The 11,149-nt window shown below is 40.6% G+C and overlaps 1 protein-coding gene across 1 annotated transcript in view; it reads left to right on the forward strand.

Annotated features, from left to right (window-relative positions):
* The window catches only part of tln2b (talin 2b), a 142,710-nt gene extending 138,136 nt beyond the window's left edge, over window positions 1-4,574 (forward strand). The window contains exon 58 of the mRNA XM_072670982.1: window positions 1,391-4,574. Coding sequence (XP_072527083.1) covers window positions 1,391-1,519 — 129 coding nt within the window. The 3' untranslated portion in view covers window positions 1,520-4,574. The remainder of the gene's footprint in view (window positions 1-1,390) is intronic.
* Window positions 4,575-11,149: the final 6,575 nt, after the last annotated feature.

Genomic DNA, 11,149 nt, shown 5'->3' on the forward strand with positions numbered 1-11,149 from the left:
TGAGGTAAGTGGTGATTGAACAAAATGCTGCAGGTGTCCATGTCGACTTTATCTTTTGTAGGTTTTAGTGACACTTTTCTAAATTGGGACCCAATCGTTTGATGTAGAAACCGGTTCATACATCCATTCTATTAAATTGTCTATACTTTGACCTTCCTCTTCTTCACCATCTCTCCCTTATGGAACTGGTAATGTTTTGAGGGATTGTAGTTGCTTTGGATCCACATCACATTGAAATTGTGCTGCATTTCAAAGCAGTGGTGGTTTACCAAGCGTGCCGTCTCTTAAGCTGTCTTGAGAAGTGCTCACATTCCTGAGCTTCACCAAAGTGCCCGTGCACTCACTTTTTTATCCAGGAGCGCCTGAGTCACTGAGGAGTGCATGTGTGCCTGTTCAAAGCCGTGGCTCCTCTTTTTGTTCCTCCACAATGCTTTGTCTTCATCCAAACATTGTAGACATCTAAGAAAAGGGCTGTGAGAAACTAGGCCATGCGTGTGTTTGCAGTGTTTGCAGCCGGCTCCTCCCTTGAAGGGAAGCCATTCCTACAGTGTTGGTCTCTCTAAAGTGTTCCGAGCCTTAATCCAAGTACGCAAGCCCAAATCTCTCAAATCCACAAGTGAGAAAACCCCATGGACATAACACTGTCTGGTTCTGCTTGTGTACATACAACACAAAGAGAACAACTGCAGCAGCTTAATGCACCATGAAGCGGTTACCTTTATGTAGTGCATACATTGCAGATTAGATTTTAATGGCTGCTTAAGAGGTACCGCATGTTTTGACACAGTCACCCCAAGCAATGGTGAGTTGGAAGAGAGAACGGACAGCAAAAATGGGAGAGGAGTGTCAGACGACACACGCCACACAAACTAAGCTATTTACGAAAGTAAACAAGCAAAATGTACAACATTTAACAAGCAGCTACTCGAATAGAGCCCCAATAAAAAGCAGAACATACATAAAGGGTTTGTTTTTAGTTATTTTTACATGAAAGTCCCCAAATGAAACAAACTGGCTCTCTCGTAAGAAAATGGATACATGCTGAAGATTCATGGATGTTTTATGACTGTGCAGTTATGCTAATTACAGGCTTGGCTGGAATAAGCCACAGCAGAAGCATTTCGCTAACCCATTCGAACTCAGACGGTGCCCAAGATGAAATGTAATGGCCTGCAGATAGAAAATTATAAAGCTGGATTCGGCTGTACCCTGAATGATTACCCAACCTTCACATTATTATTATTATTATTTATTTATTTATTTTTTTACATAGTTATTTATTTAAATAGGCTTGGATGGAGACCCACAATGCTAGCCTGAGATCAGTTGATGTCTCCATTAATTCAATCAGTTATTCAGGCTAGACTTACTCTCTGTTTCCTGTTCTCAGATCATTGCAGCTCAGGAGGAGATGCTGAGGAAGGAGAGAGAGCTGGAAGAGGCACGCAAGAAGTTGGCCCACATCAGGCAACAGCAGTATAAATTTCTGCCCAGTGAGCTGCGGGAGGACCACAGCTGAGCATTGCTGAAAGCGCACACTGACAGGCTGTGATATCAACAGTGAAGTTGGCTCCTTATCTGCGATTGTCTGCCGTTAGTGTTGGAGCAGAACTTTCCTGAAACTCTAATTGGCTACTCTTCTCATAGACTGAGACAGACGTCATGTGATATGGCTGTTGATGCATCAGATGAGGTTGAAGTATGTGAAGGCTGTTCACTCATAGAAGGGTGGGGCCGATTCCACTGATTGGTCGTTCTCCTCTCGAGAGGATGGTGTTTTTGTTTGTGATTGGTCGCTCTTTTTACATAGGGCTATCATTCTTTGTTTCTGTTTTCTCTAATTGAGTGAGTGAGCGAGTGAATGAACGTGTGTGTGTGTGAGTGCATAAATGTGCATATGGACAAAGGTTTTGGGACCTCTTAATAATTTAATTCAGATGTTTCGTTCTGTCCCATTGCCACAGATGTATAAAGTCAGGCACCTAGCCATGCAGTCTGCCTTTACACGCATTAGTGAAAGAATTGGTGGTTCTAAAGAACTCCTTGAACTCCAGCGTGGTGCTGTAATTGGATGCTGCCGTTGCCACAAGTCAGTTTGTAAAATGTCTTACCTCCTAGATATTCCACCATCAACTTTTCAACAATGGTGGTGTTGAAAAGTGAAAGAGCAAACAAGGTCACTGAGCATTGAGGCTCTGCTGTTCCATTCCTGGATATCCTGTAAGTGTAATGTATAGATGCTCCCAATACTTTTGTCCATATAGTGTGTATGTGATGGCTGTTTGCCAGACATTGGAAATATATCATAGGACTCCTAATATTAATGATTATATAAATGAATAATAATCTTCACCTTATGATTGTACCTGTCAGTAAGTCATACATTTGTGCTTTGAAGTACAAACAGATGCAATCCCTATCACGCTTGATGTCTACGGAGATCCGAAGATTTAAAAGCTCCACTTAAGATCTTGTATGAGCTTATAACTATATAATGCCCATACGTAAGCTTTAATAACTTATACAGGAAGAAGTTGCTTGAGTTCTCATTTACAAGTGATATTCTTCAGCAACACTATTTATCATCTAACGCCTTTGCTAAAGCACTCGACGTAAACATATCAACATATCATGAAGGCTACAAACTATTGTAGGGGTTGTGTTGTATTTAGCTGATGAAGACTACGCAGAAGCTGTATGGCTTTGCTTCGCTGTATTATTTATTGATCAGACAATTACAGCCGGGTCACAAAAAAGCTCCTTACCAACAGCATTACAGTTATGTATGGTCTGTTGTGAATTAAAGGTGGAACAAAGAAGGACAGACTACAATAACCGAAATAGAAACCATGCCGACATGTGAGGTGATTAAGCGCTCTTCAGGTAAACCTCAGATGTCCTGAACACATTTCAATGGCATCTTTACAGCCATATTCCCTACATGCAGTAAAAAGTACTGAGACATCCTAATCTTCACATCTCTCCCCTAGTCAAACTGTACACCCTCTGTTTCTCTAGTACACACATACACACAGTGCACATGTACACATTCAGTCCACAGTCCACTAACTAATGTAGGACTACAGAGGTATGTTTCGTGCGTTGTATTTTTTGCGGGTGTATGTGCATGGCTCGTTGGAAATACGGTGCAAGAGATGACGGCACTTCTAGCTTTGTAGGATGCACTGATATTGTCTGCATTTCTGTGTACTTTTCTCTGCAGATAACACAAGTAACATATGCTTCTTGTGGAACTTGGTAGACATTAGTGATGGGGGGAAAAAAAATAGTGGTTCCGTTCAGGTGGATATATAGCTGTTCCCTTGTTTGTTTGTTGTACTGCAATTAAGCAATGTGGCACTTCAACAGTTCGTATATTGTGTTAAAAGATTCTTTTTGTGTGTGTGTGTGTGTGTGTGTGTGTGTGTGTGTGTGTGTGTGTGTGTGTGTGTGTGTGTGTGTGTGTGTGTGTGTGTGTGTGTGTGTGTGTGTGCGCGCGCGTGTGTGTGCGCGTGCGTGTGCGTGTGTGTCGCGTGTATGTCAAACTGCAATACCCCACTCTCCAAATTTGAACTGCATTGTATATTAGTGCCTTATATACTGTCTGATCTGAACGTGTTGAATGCTGGTACAAGTTGCCCTATTAGGCTGATCAAGGTCCAGACCAAATCAGCGTATCGGGACAACTTGAACTAGTAACAGTAAAGTTTCTGAGGAAAAATGGCATACCTATAAAAGCCTGGGCCATTCGGATGTTGGCAGCATTGTGTCTGACAGGCCCTCGACCACTGCTTGAGTCTGCTCTGCCGTATTGTTCTACCTAATGTGGCCTGAAGCTCTTGCCTTGGTAGACCGCTCAACTGCCAGCCATAATTTAACCCTAAGAAATGTTGCCGTGTAACGCGTTACACAGGCTATAATGGTGATTAGGAAGAGTGAAAATATATATATTGTATTCCATACGCATGTATCTATTCTTTTCAATGCATCACGCTTAAAGTCCCGATCAGGAACTGCTGGGGAGAAACCAGACAAACACACACACACTCAAAAACTACAGCAACACACCCACCCCAGAACTGGCTCTGACAGTGTTTACTAACAAAAGGCCTATGGTGACCATACTGTACATATGGCAGTGGGATACTTGGTGTGGTCTTATAATGGTTTTATTGTTGGAAGGCTTCTTGTAGTATATAAAAAAATAAATAAAACACTTCCCGACTTCCTGATTGCGGCTTTAATGGCAGTTATGTTACAATTTCGTCTGAAATAAAAGAGTAGACGACTTTCCCAAATCTCTCTTCAGTAAACCACTACATATGAAGTTTTGTATTGAGTAATAAATGTAATGAAGATATTGCAATATGTGATTTAAATATGTGGTGTCTTTCAGTGGAGCAGAAGAAAAGAAAAAAAACTAGCGCCTTCATTTGAACTAGAGTTTAGGGCTTTCTTTAACCGACTGAAATGGTCACAATAATGAAATAATGACAATGATGCTGTATGTAAAATATTTATCTGGTCACGAAGATATTTTTTGTATTCCCTGAAAAATAAAGAGTTTCAACAAACCTGGACTTATTTAATGTTTTTTTTTTCTTCCAGTATGTAGGTTTCCTTTAGCTTGTCTGCTTTGTTTTCTACCAGAACAGAATGACTTGTTCAGTTTGGTCTGCTTTCCCTGCTGACTTGTCTAAGTGGGCAGGCATAAGAATGTCCAAGTGCAGTAAACCAAGCCATTCCAGATTGATATGGACATAAACACCGGCACTAAGGAATGCCTTCACAGACTCTCTGGGGCCGACCTTAAGTTCAATTTTCAGCTAGGATAATATTTGGATAACTCTGCAGATATGGCTATATGTGACCCTGTAGATTTCTGATTGTTTGCTCAGCATATACCCTTGGACAAATTCTCTCCTGTAGGTGGCGCTGTTCCACCTCTGAGCTGCAGTCAGTGTTTAAATGTTTACTGAGAACTAGTGGAGAGCCAAATTTCTGTCTGTGTCCATATAAGGACATATGGCAGTTGTTATCAAGTCCATAGACTAGACTTGGAACTGTAAGGATACAGTGTGTTTGTCTGTGTAAAGTCGGGGAATGGCCTTTGAAATGAATAAAGATGGGAATATTTTGAAACAATAATATGTTGGTGTCAAACTAACTTAGCTCTGACTTTAAAACATACCATACTGTCCTGTTCGATATGTTTGTAGTAATATTCTTAATAAATGTCAGTAAAAGTATTGCTGAGGCTGTCCAGCTCATTACTACAGAAGAGTACAGGCTGGCTAATGAGCTCCATATTAGGTCTCTAGAGCACTGTGTACCATTCCTCTGCACCCAAATTACATGTACCAGAGAGGGAACGGAAGCTGTTTGGAGAAGTCAAGTATACCTTCACAAGTTTATGATTTTGTATGGCACACCAGGAACCCATGACTGATGTGTGGCCTTAGCCTGCTTCTTATTTGTTAGGAAACTGCAGCATTAGAGTTTGCGTTCATTGCTCCCTTGGCGGTACTTGTGTTTTACCATTCAGGGCATAACTATAGATTAGTTATAACTTCCCTTATTGGACATTAATTTAGTAACTACTAAATTTGAGATGCTTTCTTCACTCGTGTCTAGTGAGTGGTGAAGAAATCTAGGTAAAGTTCTGTACTCTTTATAAAATTGTGTTGCGTGTGTGTAGTGGTGGCTAAATGTGAGTTGAGCTCGGTGCTGTGCTGTAATGCAGTCATGTAGAGCTGCAGCAGGGCTGTGGGCCTGTTTGAAGTGTGATTTCCTGTGTGAAATGTGGTTAATGATTGAGACCCCGGTGTGGACCCCTTCTGAGTCCTGTAATCTGCCCCTGTTATCAGTAACCTCTGTGTAGGGCAAGCCATGACTGAGCATCATTTTGATTGTTGGAACAACTGAAGAAAAATCTTGTGTGGGAAGCCATAACATTAAAACCAACTGCCTAATATTATGTAGGTCTGCTTGTGCCATCAAGACAGCTCTCACTTACTGAAGCATAAACTCCACAAGTGTTAACTTTTTTCTTTTTCTTTTTTTTTGCCATTTTCGCAAAAAAATAGTTATTCTAAGGGATCTAAGGGATCAGATGGGCTAACCAACTCTCTCTCCGTTCTCTTAATGAGCCTTTGGCACCCATTACAGTGTACCCAGTTTACCCAGTTGTCTTCCTCTGAGCACTTTTTGTAGGAATTGGTCACTACATATCAGGAACTGATATGTAGGATATGTTCTAGAGATGTTTCTGCCCCCTTTTTGCAAAAAGGCAGTTAGACACCCCTGATATGTAACAGCCATGAATGTTTCTTTCCATATTTAACACTTTTTCTTTAAGTTTCAGCCTGGACTGCTTTTTGAAGAACACCCAACATCGGGCAACCTATGAGACACTAGTCATCTGCACATAACAGTCTTAAAGTCACTGTAACAGGCCCATGAAAGGGAACCACAAACAACATGAACAAATAGCATAATTATTGGTTTAAGGGCATAGTGGCTGATTTTGCATAAAAGTGTGTAACATCAAGAGGTTTTCTAGCATTTGGCTGTACTTAGATACATTTATGGTAATAGGCCTATAGTATGAAATCAACACATGAAGGCTCTCCTTACTGAAAGAGATACACTTCTTCTGGATTCTCTTAACTTGTGTGAAGCTATTACTGCTATTATGTAATATCAGATCAGCCCAGAGCTGTCTCTGTAGTCCCACTTATCCCTCTCTGTCCAATAGAGCATGATCCATCTCCTGTTTCCTGCAGGAATATGGCACATTTTTGTGAAATGAGCGGCTAGATTGGGCACTGCTCTAGTCTTACACCACAGGAATGAAGCTGGTGCTGGGGAGCAGTGGAGTGGTCTAATAACACAGCATTTCACTTCACTTATCTATAGCACCAGATGAGGGAGAAAGGAAAACGGCTAAGCAGTAAAAAGCGTGGAGCGAGAGAACTGTTTTGATCGCCATTCTGTATATGGGAGACCGATATAAGTATTTTCAGATTTCAACAAACACCGACAAGAGGAAATTCCTTCATGGTCTGGTGTGTGTGTGTGGTTTATAATATACTGTGTTGTCATAGTATGTGGGAAGCCTACTGGAGGTTTCGGCCTATACTCACTATGTAGGGTATTTGCAGTTTTAGAGCTAAAACTCTCATACAGTACCAATCAGTTCTGTCTGCCTTGCTCTTATGGAGGCCCATCCAAGATAAGTAAAGGCTGGACTTGGAAGTAATTCAGAGAGCATCATGCTTTTTTCTCATCTAAATCCATTCTAGGCTCCTACCGCTGCCGAGAGCCAATTGGACCCACTTCTGCTTCTCCCACAGAAACCTGAGAAAGGCTAGAGAAAGAGTTTGGAGAGGGAGAAATATCTTGCATGTGTCAGGAGAGGAATTTTTGCAGTGTTTTTTTTTTTTTTTTTTTTTTTTCTTAAATCAGATTAAACTGTTTTTTAAGGCAGTCATTTGAAACGCTCATGAATAAAACGCATGGATATTACAAGACAAAAGAATGTCCATGTACCACCATCCCTTTGATTTCCCATCTTCAGGACAATCCCATTTCCAAGCCTAGAGGCATGCAATGCTTGGACTTCCCTCGTTTACTTTCACTGTAATCCTAACATCATGTCAGGCTTGAAATTTTACTTATATCTTTGGGAGGGGGGAAAAAGCTGAACTCTACTGGTCTGTTGTCACAGCTGTTTGGCCAGTAGTAACCAATGTGTTTGGCTTTTGACCTGAATAAAAACAGCCAGAGTTTGCTTACTCCACAGCAAGCTTTCCCATGCTTGCCGAATTTCTGCCTCATTAAAACAGACATTACCAGGCTTTAATCCTGCCAAACACTGAAGCGCAACTCTCAAATCGGGCCACGAAATGGCCATATCTTAGACAGAGGCATGAATGAGATCATTTAGGAGATGGACACCAGGGATTGATTGCTTTTAAACACATTCAGTCTTCTAAAGTGGCTTCTACTGTGAGGGGGCTGAGTCTGAACAGTAAACTGAAAGGACAGGGAGAGAGCAATAGATGGTCGAGAGCGCAGAGCACATGACTATTTTAGGCCTGGACTTCGAAGGGTTGCCCAGCATGCTGGATCTGAACGTCATCTACCTAAACATACGCTCCGCATCAGAGCATCGCACATGCAGAGCGCCTAGCCGTGCTGGGTGGCTGGATGACTGCTTACTGTCTTTGTTCTTCTCTGAGTATCCCGCATTTCCAAATACAGGCTGCAAACTGCAATCGGCACTCATCTTCACTCACGCTCCTCCTCTGTCTCCTTCACTTCTTTCTCATAGCATCTCTGCAGTGCTGGTTCAAAGGCACATGTCAGCTTCACATTACGTGTATTGCGCAATTTAGTATTTCACAGTATACTTTTGTCAGTAACTGTATTGATCAAGTCCAGGGTTGGTTCTAGCTTGTTTGGCACCCCTTTTTCTTTTTCCTGAACTGTGCACCAGATATCTGCGTTATGAATGAACTGTGTTTTATTTGGTAACATGTCATAGTGTGAGTTACAGGAGTGCTATTTGATAGTTTCCCCTGCTCCCCCCTACCTCGGGCCTCCAGTGTACAGACCTGAGGTCAACCTACCCCTGCCCCCCTTTCCTTCTCATACTCCTCAGTGGGAGACCTTCCCAGGAAGTAGCCTGCCTAGCTCAGAATCAGAATCTGCGCTCATATTAACTGACCCACACTGTGACATTAGATCATTGACATGACATAAAATTTCCCTTTCCTTATTTGTTTTTTTTTGTTTGTTTGTTTTTTTTTTTTGTGGGGACAGCGCAGGGCACTGCCCAAGTCACCCCTACCTAAATTCACAGCTGATCAAGTAAGGTCCATGCATCACATTTCCACTCACTATACACAGTGCATACTCTCTTTTTCTTCTTCTTTCTTGTCACCAGATTTGCATTTTTCTCACCACAGCTTTGTGTAGTTTGAAAATGCAGTCACTAGTAGCCATTATTAATTTACTGAGAGTGTTACTTTTGAGCATCTTTCTAAATGTACCATGTCACCAACAAGATTTTGATACTTTGATTTCAGAGAGAAAAAACAAAAACAAAATTGTCCCATAATTGAATATTCAATCTGGTATAGAACAGCTGGCAACCTAAGGATAGGTAGACACTGTGTCAGAAGTGGCAGCGTGGTTTGGTGATACGGCACTGATAACCAGCATAAGCTCTTAATTGTCTTAAAATATTGATTTTACAGTACAATTAATTCAAAAGGAATATTGACAAGTATTATGATCACAGATCAAAAGAGAATATTAAAGATTTGACTCTCGGCTTGTCCTTGTTACACTGCAAGTGTAAAGCGTGTACTTTAAGGGTGTCTCAAAGCCATCATTACACTTCCAGACTGTAGGGGGTGCCCTGGAGCAAGAATTCTCAGTTTTTGCATAATGCTACTTTAAGTATGTAAACACAATAACACAGAATCCACCTTTCATTAACCTTTCATGGACACAAAGCTCAGTTCTAAAACCTCTTGCATGCTCTCTCTATACATGCTTACTATACTCTACAAACTCTTCTTGGTATAATGGTAGTGTCGCGTCTGGTCATTAAACTAACTGTGTATAAAGGCTGTGATGGCTGCATTTTGCCCTAATCTGCGGTGTTGCTAGCTTTATCATAGTGACATTTTGAACCTATAAACACTTTTGTGTTTAAAATTTTTGCTCATAACAATTTGTTGCGGCAAGAATCTTCATTGTGGTCGGGTGACAGTAGGGTAAAGCATGCCTGCACCTGCATGCACACAGGGTTTGAGATTTAGAGTGCAGTGAAACTTTGAGTACACAACCAGTTTTCAAGTTCTATTTTATTCTACACTGTTTACTACACTATACGTGAACTTAGGTACAAGTTCTAAATCTCTATCCCACTTTTTGGTTTATAAAAGTATACTTTTTTTTTCTATAGGTGTAAGAGTAGTAAACTTGCATCCATCCAACTCCTTATCCACTCCCTGGGGCACTCACACCTAGGGGCAATTCCCCTACCATATGCATTCTTGGGAGGCAGGGGGAAACCGGAGTGCCCAGCGGAGACCCTCGTGGGGGTAGGGAAAACGCGCCAAACATGTCATAGGCCACCGTGCCGCCCCAACTAGGTCACTTACATTTTATTTTGTACTTCAGCTGTATTAAAAGCAAATTTATATGCTGTTAGTTTAGAGGTCATGTACTTATCCCACTTTTTAGGTTTATGAAAGTACAATTTGAAGTATATGCCATGTAAAGTAGTAGAAGTATACAGCTGGAATTTTACATAAACTTGACATAAACACTTAAAGTTTACTACCTTACTAAGATTTTGCACTTTGTATTGGAGAGGAATACTAGAATATCACTAGTTTCAGTTTTAATTATTTTTTTTTTATTTTAAATATAACCTTAACTGTTCAAGTACACTTGTAGTTATTATAAACAATATAATTGGACTACACATTCATTTTCAAATTTATAAGCCATATTCAGGCTTATCCCGCTCGAAACCACAAGCCAAGTATACAAAACCTTCTGTATATTGCAAGAATACTTTGTCTTTTAAAAGTACACCTAGCGCAAAGCATTAAGTATAATTATAGGTTAAATATACATGATCAAGTATACTTGGCAGTATAGTATAGTATAGTATAATAATAGTATACAAGTATAGTCAAGTACACATAAGTACAAAGTATATTTGAATATATGTTTGCTTAATGTGTGCACACTTGTTCTTGGTTTAAAAGAAGTAGTGCTAATAGCATACTTGGATACATTTTCTGTAAAGGCGTTAAGGTGATTATGATGTGCAGAATTCCTGACAGCCAAATCCGTTGACGTCATGTCCAAGCTGTGCTGGTCATTTAATTCAGACCCAAACGAACTGAAGACAGAAACACAGAGCTCTGATCATACCAACAATTTACCCCTTCTTCTATAAATCCTACTGTGATCAGTGTTTCATAATGGGAAAGGTGAGTCTTCTGTCCTTTTAGTTAAATAACTGCACTAATAGAAACATTACTTTTCAGAATTAGGAATTTTCAGATTTCACAAAATAGGATCGTAGCAAGAGAGGTACTATGGTCTGAGGCGGACTACT

This window comes from Salminus brasiliensis, chromosome 2, assembly GCF_030463535.1.
Source record: "Salminus brasiliensis chromosome 2, fSalBra1.hap2, whole genome shotgun sequence".
In the NCBI taxonomy this organism is placed as follows: Eukaryota; Metazoa; Chordata; class Actinopteri; order Characiformes; family Bryconidae; genus Salminus; species Salminus brasiliensis.